Source organism: Ostrea edulis, chromosome 9, assembly GCF_947568905.1.
Source record: "Ostrea edulis chromosome 9, xbOstEdul1.1, whole genome shotgun sequence".
In the NCBI taxonomy this organism is placed as follows: domain Eukaryota; kingdom Metazoa; phylum Mollusca; class Bivalvia; order Ostreida; family Ostreidae; genus Ostrea; species Ostrea edulis.
The window spans coordinates 35,004,425-35,022,298 of NC_079172.1; the positions used below are offsets into that span (position 1 = coordinate 35,004,425).

At 36.6% G+C, this 17,874-nt stretch overlaps 1 protein-coding gene across 3 annotated transcripts in view; it reads right to left on the bottom strand.

Annotated features, from left to right (window-relative positions):
* Positions 1 to 866: 866 nt before the first annotated feature.
* Positions 867 to 17,874, bottom strand: part of LOC125659396 (protein Wnt-11b-2-like) — a 47,957-nt gene continuing 30,949 nt past the window's right edge. For all 3 annotated transcript variants that reach the window (XM_048891056.2, XM_048891055.2, XM_048891057.2), the window contains 4 exons: positions 11,160 to 11,392; positions 6,700 to 6,980; positions 5,636 to 5,928; positions 867 to 3,644 (listed from right to left, as the gene is read on the bottom strand). In XM_048891056.2, coding sequence (XP_048747013.1) covers positions 3,470 to 3,644; positions 5,636 to 5,928; positions 6,700 to 6,980; positions 11,160 to 11,392 — 982 coding nt within the window. In that variant the 3' untranslated portion in view covers positions 867 to 3,469. The remainder of the gene's footprint in view (positions 3,645 to 5,635; positions 5,929 to 6,699; positions 6,981 to 11,159; positions 11,393 to 17,874) is intronic.

The window sequence follows — 17,874 nt, forward strand, 5'->3', positions numbered from 1 at the left end:
TCATTCACAATGACCATTACATGTCCACTTCCTCACATTGGCAATATGCACAGCCCATTACACGTTGACTCATGTGTATTGACTATTACACGCCCTTTCAAGGACTGCTCCTCATATACTAACTAAGTATTACACACCCCTCAAGCACTGCCCACTCACATACTAACTAAGTATTACACGCCCCTCAAGCACTGCCCACTCACATACTAACTAAGTATTACACACACCCTCAAGCACTGCCCACTCACATACAAATTGAGTATTACACGCCCCGTCAAGCACTGTCCAATCACATGCAAACGGAGTATTACACGCCCCCTCAAGCACTGCCCACTCACACACAAACGGAGTGTTACACGCCCCCTCAAGCACTGCTTACTCACACACAAACTGGGTACAGTGTATTACACGCCCCCTCAAGCACTGCCCACTCACACACAAACGGAGTATCACACGCCCCCTCGAGCACTGCCCACTCACACACAAATTGAGTATTACACGCCCCCTCAAGCACTGCCCACTCACACACAAACGGATTATTACACGCCCCCTCACACACAAATTGAGTATTACACGCCCCCCAAGCACTGCCCACTCACACACAAACGGAGTATTACACGCCCCCTCAAGCACTGTCCACTCACATGCAAACGGAGTATTACACGCCCCCTCAAGCACTGCCCACTCACACACAAACGGAGTATTACACGCCCCCTCAAGCACTGCTTACTCACACACAAACTGGGTACAGTGTATTACACGCCCCCTCAAGCACTGCCCACTCACACACAAACGGAGTATTACACGCCCATTCACACAACCACCTCGTGTTGCACAAAAACATCAATCAAAACAAGAGGCAGTGGTAAAAATATAAGAACATTTATTTCATTTTATAAACTTAAGTATATTTATATTATTTACATCACAACAATAAGCATCATAGTTTTTTTTCATAGAGGTCCAGGTGTAAAAACATGTACAGTTTGTGGACTCCGATTTAAAACCTAATACCTATATCTTCACATAGTTAGATGTACTAGAATCAGTCTCATATCTTCACATAGTTAGATGTACTAGAATCAATCTCTTATCTTCACATAGTTAGATGTACTAGAATCAGTCGCATATCTTCACATAGTTAGATGTACTAGAATCAGTCTCATATCTTCACATAGTTAGATGTACTAGAATCAATCTCATATCTTCACATAGTTAGATGTACTAGAATCAGTCTCATATCTTCACATAGTTAGATGTACTAGAATCAATCTCATAACTTCACATAGTTAGATGTACTAGAATAAGTCTCATATCTTCACATAGTTAGATGTACTAGAATCAGTCTCATATCTTCACCTTAGTTAGATGTACTAGAATCAGTCTCATATCTTCACATAGTTAGATGTACTAGAATCAGTCTCATATCTTCACATAGTTAGATGTACTAGAATCCGTCGCATATCTTCACATAGTTAGATGTACTAGAATCAATCTCATATCTTCACATAGTTAGATGTACTAGAATCAGTCTCATATCTTCACATAGTTAGATGTACTAGAATCAGTCTCATATCTTCACATAGTTAGATGTACTAGAATCAGTCTCATATCTTCACATAGTTAGATGTACTAGAATCAATCTCATATCTTCACATAGTTAGATGTACTAGAATCAATCTCATATCTTCACATAGTTAGATGTACTAGAATCAGTCTCATATCTTCACATAGTTAGATGTACTAGAATCAATCTCATATCTTCACATAGTTAGATGTACTAGAATCAGTCTCATATCTTCACATAGTTAGATGTACTAGAATCAGTCTCATATCTTCACATAGTTAGATGTACTAGAATCAGTCTCATATCTTCACATAGTTAGATGTACTAGAATCAATCTCATATCTTCACATAGTTAGATGTACTAGAATCAATCTCATATCTTCACATAGTTAGATGTACTAGAATCAGTCGCATATCTTCACATAGTTAGATGTACTAGAATCAGCCTCATTTTGGCTCTTAAGTACAACTGGTCTTACTGGTTTTAGTGTTTTAAACAAATCTAAAAATTAAGAAAATCAACTTCAACCACGTGATCAATGGGCATGTATTTAAATATATACATGTATGTAAATATTTTTTAGAATAAATTGTTTGCATAAAAAAAACCACGGATCAAAATATGCAACTTCTACAACTATATTCATTAATTTAATTTCATGTATATCTTGATTTATTTTGAATGTGTCTCCAGTTATGAACCGTTTGTTTGAGGGCTGCTTTTATTGTGGTGCTCTGGTAAGAGAGAAAAGGCATATGACGTGTTTCAGTTCAATTCTTTATCTGACAATAGGGTGATTTAAGAAGATTTCACGGGGATATTTTTGCGAGTATTATTCAGAATATTGATATCGGTAGTTCGATGCACACATGTATAAAGTGTTTGGACTTTTAAGCGGATCTTATATACGACATTTCAAACAACCCCAATGTTTACATGATAAGAGACCGAACTTTAAACATCATTTTGCTATTGACGTGTCCGATTTAAAGACACAATTTGTGACACATGGGGACAAGAATTCGAACTTATCAAAAATGTTCGGAGTTAAAAGTACCGGAAAATATAATTTAAACCATTGATACCGGCAACAGAACGATAGTGGGTTCATAAAGATCAACCCTATCTAATTTCATATTGCCACATTCTCTATCATGAACCGTTACGAGCTACCATACATGTAAATATAAATATATTATTCAGAAGAAAAAAACCCCAAATAATGTGCTTTAAACGTCGATATGAAATATTTTAAATATAAAACTATATATGGATAATACTAAACTGTGTATATCTATAATGGAAATGGACCACAGTGTACATGTAATATTTGACGACATTATTAAATAAAAGTAAAAACCGACAATTAATAGATACATGTTTATATACATCACTATATATATATTATATAAATATAATTATCGTATCTACAATCTCCAACGTTGATATCAATGACAACCATTTGAGAAGCATCCACTACATACATACCATTATATGTATGTAATGAATTATCAAAACATACCTCAACTGGATTTCATGAAATACAATTGGCAGTGTATTAGTACATGGTGCACTGAACTTTGAACTCCTACCTCAATTTCATAACGTTTCATAATGTACACTGTAACTGAAGAAAAAGTCAAATGACTGACATCAATAGTGACGATATGACGTTTTAATTTGCAATAATATCGTGGCTTTTTTTCTGGATTCATTTTGCGTCCTTATTACAACAAAAGGCAAATCCACACGATATTCTGGCAGCATGTCCTATTCCTCTTTGGGGTGAGGTTTCTGCATACACCCTCAAAAGTCCAGGGCAGATGTACATGAATATTGACGGTGTCCACTGAAGAATATATCGTAAACGAACAAACTCTGAAGTTTAAAACAAGTACACACTACCTACAAACGTTTAAGTGAAGAGTTTTTTCGCACGTTTTGCATTTGACGTAACAACACCAGTAATATTTGCATTCACAACGTTCTACTATAGTTTTGGTGAAGCTTCGGTAGCCCCGCCCACAACACATTGCGTCACATCCGCCCCATCCAGAGCTTTCGCTGCTGCAGAACCTGTGGAAGTAGAGAAAATAGGAAAATTGAAAGTTACATTCGTTTTAATAATGCAAGTTCATAAATATCAGACTATAACTAATTGATTCTGTTTTATTGATCATGTAACTGGGACCAATGTGAATGTGCTGGCTTCTTATTCATCATGACGTAACTAAACGTGTCATTTACATAAATGAAGTAATAAAGCTGGTCCATTCCCCTGAAACTGACAGGACGTACTGTATAAAACGGATGCTTCAAACCACTGCGTAAATTGAACACGTTTCAAACTTATTGTAGAGAGATCTCACAGTTTTTGGTAAATCTTTTCTGCATAAAAGATAAGAAATATGATAAACAGTGGAGGCTATCGTAATACAGTTGCGGTTGTTTTACCGGTTGCCGGAAAGGCCGGACAAGTTGCGAATTTGGACCCAAAAGCAACATAATAAACATGTAAACCTCAAATATACGACAAAACTGAACAAATCTGCGATTACCGTATCAAATGAAATCAACCCCTGTAAACACAACTGTATATACATCCATGTTAATTATGGAGTAATCACGTTCAATTTATGAATACACAATGAAGCGTCAATTGTTTTTCAAACTCGGTGTAACTCATATATGTATGTAACCAACGTATGCACCCTAATTGAGGCAGACATCACACATGTTGGAGTTATTTCTCTTTATATCGAAAACATTTTACGTGCAGTTACAGTCGTCGCAAGAAGAGGGAAGTTGATATTGGAACCCGCCATTTTAATGCCTGGGATGACTTTCTAGTACTTGTTAACACCCATAATAACAATCACCGCTTCATACATCAAAACAACGCAGATTTATGGCGGACGAATTTTCTTTATAATATAGAAATATTTGGAGTTCTCTGATGCTATCGGTGAAAATCATTATATACATTTATTGTAAGCGTGAACCTGGCTTTCTAGGGCAAAGGGGTAATAAAGGTCGATACAGAGAACCCAACTCTCTAGGATAAGGAGATAATAAAGGTCGGTTCATACAGTACCACATGTCGAATTGTCATTCGCAATCATCATAAAGTGTGTTTAAGACACAATGAAGTCTGGTAGAAAACCAAATCATTTATTGACCACCCTGCATCAGTTTTAATAAATAATGCACCGGACATAGCACCCACAGAATTGTCCCGAAAAATCAGTTCTTCTCCAAATTTAATTCCCCACCTATTTTAAAAGCATTTGTCCTATAAATTTAAACCAGTGCAGCTGATCCACCTGAAAGCCATGGAAGGGTTTGTCGTGCCACACTTGACGCGAAATCCTAGTCTGCATTGTCCTAAGCAAGTAACCAGTGTCCACGTCCGTTTGGTGATTTGGTCCTTTGAACTACTTTAGAACTAGCTTAAATTGTGACTCTAGGATCAATAAGAATCATCCTCATTTCAAATGTTTGCACATCAAACCACATTAGGCCGGCCTGAGTAAATTATGTGCTTTACGTCACCCACGCGGAAGTTGGCTGAACTGAATAAAAAGTAAATTCTGTTTGTTTCCATCCTATCTGAGAATTTTTTACTTCAGAGTGCCGTACATTTTGACCTATTCTAGGTGCTCAAGGTTGCATCAGGGATAGTTTTTTTATCGTGCCAACGCCTTCCGTGAAAAGGACTTCCGCTTTTAAGATCATACCCAGGGGTCTGTGTTTGCCCAATTCTTAATTTTGTATTCCTTTTCATCTAAAAGACCAGTGATTTGCACTTCTAATGACGAACGCTTGTCGAATTCGAAGACAGAATCATTTCCTATATTAAACAATTAGCTTTGACACGGAGTTAAGATTCAGGATTGAACTCGATACCCCCAGTAACGACGCAAAATTCCTAGGCAATTGTAATCTTTTTACTGGCACTTGGTAATTTTGATACAGGAGTTGTTAGTTTTTGGGCATGACAATTGAGAGAAGTTTGTATTTATCACTTATTGATAACTATATATCAATTGTTTCCCAACACTACATACCTCCCTTTGGTTCCTATAGATCCCGTCTTTGGATCCGGACTGCAGTAGTCAGGAGATTTTGTAAAATAAATCAGAGATTCTTTGGAAACACTTCGTACATTAGATCGCACAGGGACAAATAACCGCATATTTTTACGTTTTTTTCTCCGCACTTCCACAGCATTGGCATATAGATTTTTTAAAGTTGTCCCTATCACTGAGAAATCCGGAAGTGACATCCAGCACGTTTTGATGGAGCACGAGCCCGACACCCCGTGACACTTACAGGCTCTGGTCATGCTTCTGGCAACAATCTGTAAAAAAGAAAAGACTGAAGTGCAGTCATTGTTTGAAGCAACAGACTCTGACCCTTACAAATAACTTTGTATCACGATGATGATTTCTAAATCTTATCAAACACCAAAGTCAATGACATAACGAATAAGGCATGCAGACATATTAGTAGTAAAACATGCACACAATATTCATTGTATATGTTAGAGGGACAGAACTCTTTTTCGAATTCGCTATTTGGACATGGATTTTACATCTTAGCATTCATCTTATGGTTAAATACTTTATGAAGAAACCCTTCCTCCCCCAATAATCAGCGACAATTAATATAGAAGTACACAATTCAGCAAAAGCCGTATTTACTCCGTTGAATCAACTTTGAGAAAAATTTTCTCTTACATACAAGTTTTTTTCCTTATGACTCTTAGCAAGAGTCATGACTCCTTTAACACGGTCCCGCCGAGGTAGCTTATAGAGGTTAGGACGTTCGCTTCACCACTGAGAGGCCCGGGTTCGACATCCCAGTGACTTCAGATTAAGTTAAATAAATGCCAAGTTGTGTGCTTGAACATGCAGACGCGCTCAAAAAATCATTTAAAGGGTGTTGCGACTTTACATAAAATGGTACCCTTTCCGTCCGAAAAAAGGTGGGGTGGAGCTCCCTATAAACTGGAAAAAGAATAAACTTTTCTTTGATATTTTTCCCAACTAAGGAATGGCTGCACCCATCTCCTACATCTGCCATTAATTCTGTAAGGAATTTAAAAACATATAACTCGGTACAGACTTACCAGTCGCCCCACTTTGTTATTGTGTCTGTTCATCTGTGACTTCTTTGAGTTTTTAATTTTCCCTTTCTTCATCAGTTCTGCGTCAGTAAACTGCTCACTGAAGTGAAGCCCATATTTCAGGTCGTCCCCGCACCCACCCCACTTAAAGTTCCCTTGGGGCGGGTAGTTAGGCAAAGTACCACAGCTGCATTTGTTGGTAACTCCTACGCTACATGCACGTGCAATGGAATGCACGAGAGATGCGGATGATATAGCGTACACATAGGCTTGCTCTCTTGTTCCTGTTTGAAAAAATAAATCGTTGCTTTAAAACCATCTTTGGGACATGTTATTCAAAAATTAAGAATCTTTGGGATGAAATGATCTGACATGTTCAACATCAAAGTTACTAAATTTCACAGAGAGCGAAGAAATGGCTGTTATCGCACTTAGTCCATCACGTAATGGACAGTGTAGTTGAGCTGCAGATTTTTTTTTTTTACAGCCGTTACGAGACATCGGGTAATACTGGAAGTTTTCTTATTCTGGGGACTGATTTTCACGATCCTCGGTGGGATTTGAACCTGCGACCCTTTACGCTGTTACTCTAGAACGATTCAAGTATCCTGAACAACCACGACATCGAATTCACAATACGTATATGTAAAGAATCCCCACAATAACAATGTAAATAGCATAGAAAACTCTAGACACACAAACTTAATCAAAATACATTATCTACATTTATTAGCTTATTACTCATGATATATCACGGTCGTTTTTGCATTGTTTGGTGAAAGTTGCGATTGTCGGGAAATATCGTCTGATTTTGGGCCAAAAATGTGCTTCCTGTATGCTCGCCTCCCCATATTAGCCAATGATTTGTGAATTAAGTATCAAATATTCGACCGAGAGACAATAAGCAGAACGAATTAGCAAAAGAGAGGTCTTCACAAATAATCTGAAGTGGCACGTGGTTCCATTTTATTTGCAGATTAACAAGACGCAGAAATTCCACCTCAACACCTACAGGAAGATAAAACTCTAAACTAAAAGTCAAATACATCACGTTGCTTATCTCCGGTTCGGTAACAATATAAATCACAAAAAACGATACAGTGTTAGTTTCTCATTGGTAGATTTATGTGTCCTGTCGCTTGCAATTTATATGATACCGTGAATCAGTGATTCCTAAAATACGATTCTTCGGAGGTTACTTCCGCGCGTTTAACAACACCGACATTTCTAGATACACATAAAACAGATATCTAAACTCGCTTTTAGTGAGAGCTGTTTCACAAATTGCTTTAATATGTCTTAGGACAATAATTTACATATCGAAAGCGGAAATGGTCCGACATATAGATCGATATTCCGGAACTATACCCAACTTTATCTCGTTGTAACGAACCACATATTGAATACCCTACAAGCTGAATCGGTGTTTATAGACACACGGTTACCTGGATGAATCTCTGAGGGAAGTCGTTTAGAAGACGTACTATATACTAAAACATGTTTACAATATACACAACAAACAGAAGCAGCTTCGGGGATGTACTGAACCCCACCCCCACTCCCATGCTTTGGTGAAGATTGATCGTCTGTTGTTTTGTTACCCGTCCAGAGTGTTTCCGTCTGACCGACACGACATTGTTAATAAAAGTAGAGTGCAATCATATAGTACAAGATGTAAACATCATATCGAGGCAGGCTACTGACAAACAAGTTGACGTTACAGAGGTTTTAACAGTCTCGATTAGAGTCATCATTTTGCAAATTTTATGACCGTCATAATGATATAATTTGCAATTGGGTAAATGCTCTCTGACCAATCTTTACACACTGATTTTGACTACGGATTACTCCGTTTACCTGATCAAGATATAGGGCTCACGGCGGATGTGACCGGTCGGTAGAGGATATTTATTCCTCCCAGGCACTTGATTCCACCTCTGGTATTTTCAAGGATCGTTTTTGTCCTACTCTTAATTTTGTATTCCTTATAGGAGTTATGATAATGATCACTGTTCGTTATTTTCACCTTTTCATCGACCTTTTTGCAGCAGACCGCTATTGATGTTTCTTTATATCCCTTCAAAGCTCGTTGTAACATAAATGTATTATGACCTTGATATAGAAGGTCACGGATGGAAGACATGATATTGTATTTCAGTGACAAGTCAACTATTATAAAGACTCGAGGCTATTTCAGGAGACGAATTGTGTCTAAAAATCAAGCCTTCGATTTCAAATTTCAGAAGGAGAATCTATAATATAAACAAATTGCTATGAGACCATAACGCTACTTAGCTAGAATGATTGTGGTGATTTTTTTTTGTTCCAGTGACCTTAGCCGGGACGTTATACCCCTGTCCGTCCCAAATATCGCACATGATTTGTCCAGCTAACTTCTTCCTCTAGCTTTCAGGGAAGATTGTTTATATCATACTCAGACTACGCATCATACATTTGGCTTTTTTCGGAAATTTTCCAGAAATGACAGATTTTGAATATATCTTCAGGGGATGGTTGATATACATTCACAGTACGTGTTGTCCGATTTATTACCTCAACAGTTAAAAGTTGGGACGTAAGGTTTTGCAGATCATCAGGCTGCTGAACTTTGCCATTTTTTGTGTGAAATTATACACTCACACTGTTAACGTTACTATAAGTTAGAATGTTTCTATAGGATATTGCTAATAGTGCAATATATACTATGATAATGTATATTACTAAGAATTAGATTTTCTTCAAATTTTCCGCAAGTGACAGGATGTTGAATTTTCATATTTAACGGACTATAATATCAGACTAATTATTTACCTCCCCTTTACTCAAACGTCCCTAAAGGAATACAGGGGCGTCAAACGTGTTATCCACATAGAACTGCGTTAAGCTGTTACCTCAATAAGCTATACATTCTACCCTTCTTTCAAGCCTAGCCTACTGCGAAGGCTTTACTTTAGTGGTAAGAAAAGTGACGATAGTTTCTCATTCTCTACTGTACCAAACAAAGCATTTTTGTGGAGTTGAAATTTTTTCTTAACTCTATCTCTCTGCACGGATAACATACAAAATAAAAAAAAATGACATGGTAATTGAATTCGTTGAATGTCTACAGTTCTTCATTATGCAAGATGTTTCTCACCTTATTTCTAAACGAGACAGAACGAACTAACACATGTGAACATTCCTAATTTATTTTGGGGTATTTTTGTCAGATTTGTGGAAATATTCCATTTTTGTGGTGCTAAATTATAAGGCAGATAGCTCTTTCTGCTTCATAAACCACAATAAATAGGGGGTATAGAGTTAATATTGTTTCGACACGGTATGTTTTCTTGCAGGCATTGTCAAAGCCTTTAACAACTGCATATGTTCTTGAAGGATTTATAGAACACGATTGCTTGTCCTTAAACGCTAAGACTTCGATAGAAAAACGGTTTGGGCCATAACATGAACATTACACAAACTTACTTTATAAAATAAAAACTCATCGACTCGACTAGACTCCACACTTTCTCACCCGCTGACAATCCACGCTCCTCTCATATTTATTTGAACAAAATTATAGGAGTCACCTTGATGTATTCGAAATTCTCCATTAACAAAAATCTTAAAAAGTCTTCAAACTCAGTGACGAAACAATGCAACCATACAATTTGAATGTCCTTCGTTCCTCACATACAAAAGAAAACAACTCCCTATTTTGTGGTGTGATTATTACTGTAAGATATATTTTAAATAATAAAAACTGATATATTCTTGCATATTTACTTACTGGTATTAGTTTTCAAATTATGTGTTCAAAATGACCCGAGTCTAGATTGACCTGGACATATGAACCACATGACCTGGACATATAAACTTAGATACTGCAGGTATAGAGGTAAAGGTGTGTAGCTTATCTTTCAAATGGTCATAAATGAAAACTGTAGGATTGGCGTAGTAATGATCTGGTTAAAATTTTGTCTCATGTAGCAAATTATAGCAATTTTAGTGAAAAATCATTAAGAATTTCTCAAACTCTGTGGGACTCTAACTCACGACCTACAAATTGCCTTTAAGGTAGATCGATCCTCGTGTGATGTCATAGGTTTTTGCAAAAAATCTTTATCAAACTAAACTTTAATTGAGCATGATAGAAATAAATCTTTCAGAAGAATTTTATTCACTTGATAAAATAAAATTTCTGATCTCATTCTTCCATTTTTTAAAAATATTAATTCTATATTTCAGGGATGTCAGCTGTATCACCAAATACTGTTAAGTTTCTAGATGACATTGGAAATAGAATTTATTATCCTTGTCTGACGTCCAATATTTACACGTTACTGAGTGAAGACGATATCGTGCAAACATTATTATCCACAAAAGCGTTCGGTTCCCATAAAAAAAATCGTTTTAAAGAAAATTTAAAAATCTATACATTATATTATGATTACATCATTTTCAAGGTGAGACTTTCTATTTACCTCTCGCTAAATCGCGTGATAGTTTAGGTGTCTTCCGAATAGACGAGCAATTCCATCTTCGGTCTGAAAACTGTCCTTGACAGGTATCCATGGCAACGTACGCGGCATGAGATATAGTTCCCATTAGGTCCAGGTTTTGCCTACACTGCCTCGTCTGCTTGCCTAGAAGTCCCAAGGATTTGGAGCAATTCTTATCGTCCGTCCAGGATTTCTGCTTGCTTTGATAGAGAGCTCTGAAAATACAAAAAATCAAAATGGACATGTAGCATAGACCCATGTGTTGTTTAGAGTCATGTGTGCTATCAGTGAGTGTCATGTCCACATTCTTATTATGGATCTAAACAGACCTGATTAATAGATCACTTATCAAAAATCGAAAGTCTATCGATTGATTACACACACTTTTAGATCACTAATGGACTAAATTCTTTAAGATTATTTTTGGATCACGAAAATGGTCTTAGTTAACAAAATACTATATCAATTGCCCATGTTGTAATTCGACGACTTATCGGTATAGAAATGATCCCCTCTTCATGAATTCTTTTCTAGCTATGTGAGGAAACTTTATGTAACGTAGCGTAAGGTGGCTGGGATCGCATGGGATATCAGGACGTGCATTTAGAGTCTTAAGACTTGACAGATGGGTAGTTTCCCGGGTCACACCACACCGTCAGCCCGCCATAGGAGTCGTGTGATCCCTATCTCCGGATTTCGGGCGGTACGCTATCGTCTGCTCATGGAATTAAGACATATATCGGCTGCACACAGGGCGCGGGATTAGTGATGGTGCATTAATGTGTATCAGAGGATTAAAAGCGTGATTTTTTATGAACCTGAGCGGCCCTGTCATTGCATACATAATCTTTGTGTCAACATGACCTGACATTGCACAATCTCCCCCGTTAGTTCGGTGTCAAATCAAAGCACATTCTTGGGTTAAGCGCTGGGAAAATCGCTCGGAAATTTGGTCTAATCTGCGAAAACATGAAATGTCTCACAGTTTTAAGTCATTCGACGAGAGAACAGAGGAAAAGGTGAACGGAGGTGACGAGAACTTTGTCCAGAGATTTAAGCTGTTCCTGATATAGTTCACCTTGTTACATAGAACTGGTTAATTTCTGTACAGGTGTAGTCATCACTTTCTGTAGTAGAAGATTCCGTTTGATCTCTATGTTATAGATAGCAACACTCGACAGCGCATGTCAGAACTATTGTCGAATATGTTTCAATCGTGTGTTAAAATGAATTCATACATACATGTACATGTGTTAAAGTATACTTTTCTGATGGGGTCTTACTGTATTTTCTTATAGAGCGACATTCAAAGTCATGTATTAAAGTTATCCCTCCGCGCTATGATACTCCTGGACCGATTTGCACGATGGATAGTTAACTTTAATTGACAGTTAACTTTCCATTAACTTTAACATCTATATATAGCAGTAAATTGAGTTACTGTCAGTGAAACTTAACTAACTTTTGTGCAACTAGACCCTGAAACTTGTACTAATATTTAATTATCTTGAGTGAACTATCCAAGATCGTGAAGACTCACGATAAATGTGCCAAATTTATAAGTTACTAATTGTTATATTGTAGTGCGTGCACGTGTACACATACAAATAAGCTAAACGTGCTATCTACGATCTTAATGATTCGGGCGTATTCCCACGGTAGAGTGGCTGTGTTCTGATGAGTATAAGGTCGCGGTTTCGATCTCCACTATGACAAGGACTTTATCCTTAGGACGAATCTCTTATATCCATAGCTCCCGTCTAACGCAGGCATAAGCAATGCCGCGCCTCTGCTACAATAGTATATAACAGTGGGCGCCACCACCACATGATCTTGAATAGAAGCAAACCAAATAGTATCAAACCTAGAAGATCAAACTTGTATGGTATCTAATTCTAGCATATTTAAACAGTTTTAAGCTCGAAAAGATGTCCAGTTGCAGCCATCCAAGACGTACTCAAGTTATTCGTATACCGTGATAAACCATAATACGACAGCCAATCAGGGAGCAACTTGATCTGTAACCGGATATAGACAAGACAACACTAAATACCCGGCGCGCGGTTACTGAACTCCCCTCATATCGCTGCCATCGTATTTAAACCCCGGATATGCCAAGGTGGATCTGAATGGCCTGATTGTTACACGCCGTCTCATTAGCGTCTTAAATGTCAAAGGGCTTGATCACTTATCAAAAATTATCGCTTCCGCAATAAAAAATAATTTATCTTTGTCAACAATAACAACTTAAAATCCCTGTCAAATAAATACATACTTATTTCATTTTTTTCTGCAATAATCAGAGTTTATAAACAACGTAGGTCATTATTTTCTTTCTTTTGATGATAATGACTTCTCTTAATTATATACATATATTTATTTTAGAAGTATTTTCTGCAAAATTTTCCAACGAAGAATAATAACTGGGTGTAAATCTTTTCATGCATGCATCAAAATGACAATGGCAGAGTTTTCCTCTTAGGGGAAGTCTAACAGTTTCAGTCGATCGAAGATTTTACATTTATTGACAAATTGTTAAAATGGGCATTTTACATATAAGAAAACCCCCACGGAATTTTGTACTGTTTGCATGCGGATTCGTCCTTCACTGAAGGCAGATAACACTGGCTGAGAAAATTACATGGCATATTGGGGTACACAGACCGAGTTCGATATTATCAAGAATAATTTTGGACAATGACGACTTCTGTGTTGATAGGTAAATGCACGCGGCATTATAATTAAGCGTCGTTATCAGTTTTATTGTTCGAGAAAAACAACCTGTCCGAACCAACCCGAACTTTACCGAAAACGTCCTTGGGGAAGAAATTATGGCAATATGACTAAATGAGAAACTTAAACTGCTAAATTGTGTGCACTTCCGGTTACGAATCACTTGTCTTGGTGTATGATAATGGGTGCATGTTCCCCACGGCTGAGCTGTGGCCCTGTCTAAAAATGAAGTCAAAGAGATACGGCATTAATGAGGGTGGTTAGAGAGATAGAAGATGATATGTGGGTAACAATATAGTTTGTGCCCACAAGGCGAATGATCACACACACAGGGGATATAATCAAAGCCTGAAATTGTTTTAAAACCACCTATCTGTGAAATTCACCAAGAGAGCACTAGGACCCTGTAGTCAAGCAACGAGCAATAGGACCTTGAAGGTCAACACCAAGCAATAGGACATTGTAGGTCATCAACAAGCAATAGGACATTGTAGATCATCAACAAGCAATAGGACATTGTAGGCCATCAACAAGCAATAGGACATTGTAGGTCATCAACAAGCAATAGGACATTGTAGATCATCAACAAGCAATAGGACATTGTAGATCATCAACAAGCAATAGGACATAGTAGATCATCAACAAGCAATAGGACATTATGTACATGTAATTCAAACATGTCTGACGTGTTTCATACTGATTGTTATACCGTTCATGGCACACTGATTTTGACTACGGATATTACCGTTTACCTGATCAAGATATAGGGCTCACGGCGGGTGTGACCGGTCGACAGGGGATGCTTACTCCTCCTAGACACCTGATCCCACCTCTGTTGTGTCCAGGGGTCCGTGTTTGCCCAACTATCTATTTTGTATTGCTTATGGGAGTTATGAGATTGATCACTGTTCGTTATCTTCATCTTTCATGTATCATACCAAACTTAAAGAATTGTTATTTTTGCGATTTTTTCCACTTGTTACGATTTTACTTGGTGCGTTATCCTGGCTGTTACAATTCAATGTTTTCCTTCAGTTATTCCTCACGGTGTAATATACATGTTACGTGTGTGTTTTTGAATGTTACATGTGCAGATTTTTAAAATGTTACCTGTACACATTTGTGTGTTACTTGTACATATTTGAATGTTACTTGTAAATATTTGTATTCTTCTTGTTCATATTTGTGTGTCACTTGTATATATTTGTATGTTACATGTACATATTTGTATGTTACTTGTACATATTTGTATGTTACGTACACATATTTGTGTGTTACTTGTACATATTTGAGTGTTACTTGTACATATTTGTGTGTTACATGTACATATTTGTGTGTTACATGTACATATGTATGTGTTACTTGTACATATTTGTATGTTACGTGTACATATTTGAGTGTTACTTGTACATATTTGTATGTTACTTGTACACATTTGTATGTTACGTGTACATATTTGTGTGTTACTTGTACATATTTGTATGTTACTTGTACATATTTGTGTACATATTTGTATGTTACGTGTACATATTTGTGTGTTACTTGTACATATTTGTTTGTTATCACATACATGTACCACTGCGTTTGTTTATCATCTCAAATTTCACCGCGAAGGGATAATTAAGGAAACCTGAAGTCTTCGGACCCTTCCTTATCAAAGGGGAATAATTAAGGAAACTTGAAATCCATGTGTCCCTTATCAAAGAATAAAATAATACATGGATTATGAATCACGATACACGGGGTCTACTTCAGCATTGCCTGTCTGTGTTGGGATGAAACGTGCTGACCTTCCGAATCCTTACCCCCTGGTTGTTTTGCGCCTATTTTGGACTTTCACTGAGCCATGTTGATTTATATGTGAATCTTTTGCTGGTGAGCAGGCGCACCTTGGCATTACACTTTGTGATATAAGAGCGAGTCGAACATAAATTCGCCCATTAAGGCGATGAATAACGGGCGGGCTTCCTTAATAAGTGTTTGTGAGCTTCATTAGAAAGCTTTTTCCTTGACCCTTGTCATATGTATCGGGTTCATACCTGTATAATTTTTAGATTAATACCTTGAATAGAAATTTTAATTCGCTCTTTTCAAATTCAACAGCTCGAAAGTGATAAATATTGCATAAAATAATTTATGTTCAGGGTCATGTAAAACTATTTATTTGAAAAGAATACTATTTAGCATAAAAAGCGATTTTCTGATTATACATGCGTGATAATTATAGTTTGCTCATCAAAAATAGTTTCTTATCCCTCTTTATCTAAAATACTGAAATAAGCTATCGTAGCTTATCAATGTATAATTTCTAATAAACAAAATACTGAAATAATGTAGTTTATCAATGTATACATTCTAAAAAAAAAACCTGAATACTGAAATATTTTTTCTAAAGTGTCAATTTTTAAAGACAGTAAATCTCAAATATTCTAATACAGGATGATCTCAATGTTTGAGAAAAAAAATTCACTTTTAAAACTTCGATTACAACAGCATTGAAATACTTTAAATATATTATTCCCTATTGATTTGATTTCGCCGAAAATGATAAATCGTGAACATAGTTGAATTAAAATCATCGCGTTTAATTGTCCGATCTACAGTATTATTAATGTAAATAAAACTACATGATACTTGCTTACTAGTATAGTAAATTCTATAGAATCTTTGATTAGAGAACATATTTCGATTTCCATATATTTGACTAACTAACCTTATTTTCAAATGAGAATGACTTAGAATTCAGCATGCCCATCACACATTGAGCCCCTTTTTTTGCAGTAAAGCATTATGACACGTACGGTACTGTGTACATCATTTCCTACATTTCACGCTATTTGGTATACCGTTTCCACGTGATTAGCGTTATCACAAACTATAGATGATAAGTTGCTCTATTTTAATATCAGGTATACAATTTATTTATATTGCGTAAATTTACTCCATGCTATTTCTTTCTTTTCTTTTTTTTTTCTTTTTTTTTTTCTTTCTTTTTGTTGTTGTTGCTGTTAATGTCCTCAAAGAGTGCATGCGAGGAAACGAACGATATTTCTGTATGCAATACTGAGAAAGACAAACACCACTCACGAAAAAAAATCTTAAATCGTCATAGCATACGTCACTGAGGGCTGAAATCAGCGCCCCGTGATTATCAACATACTACGCAGATTTAACGGGTACCCTACATATAGCTGTGTCAGACTTTCAAAACTGAAATCAAAATGAATGCATACCATGTATTTTCTTTTTAATCGGAACTCTGTTTATGATAAGATTTATAACAGATTTTACGCTAATGTTACATGTACACAAGTATATATTTCTAATGCCCTTGATACAAGCTAAATATTTATCAGTTAATCTAATGTTGTGGAATTCTATCCTGTTTCTAAACGCGACATGAGAAATGGGGAAACAGATAGCGAGCTCATTTCTCTGTGTAGAATCTGACCAATAAAAATTCTTCCTTCTCCGTAACTTCTAATCCGGAACATAAAGCACTCGTGTCACTCTGATAAATGGGACCTCCAAAAAAGTCTGGTTCGTGCAGGAAGTGGATAGTTGAAACTAAAATTGAAATCGAGAAATGGCCTTATCGATGTGCCGGAATTTCGAGTCATATCGAAAGGTAACACTTGATTGAAAACGGATTACATCATTCGTGTCAGAAAGTCAGGAATTGACATTAAAATCATATTCATGAAATACAGAAATCTCGAATGATAAACAAACAACATCATATCGAGAAAATGCGAACTGTGTCTTGCTGAATTTGAGTGGATATGTCTTAGAAATACAAGCAATTAAAACCCTTCCGAGATTGAACCGGTGAGATAAAGATTGATAATACAAACGATGACTGCTTGACAGACGATGAAATTTAAAGTGGAAAAAAGAAATTCAGTAACGTTTACATATATTTCGGTCAATAACAGTATGCATATGCGTGTTAAACGTCCTATTG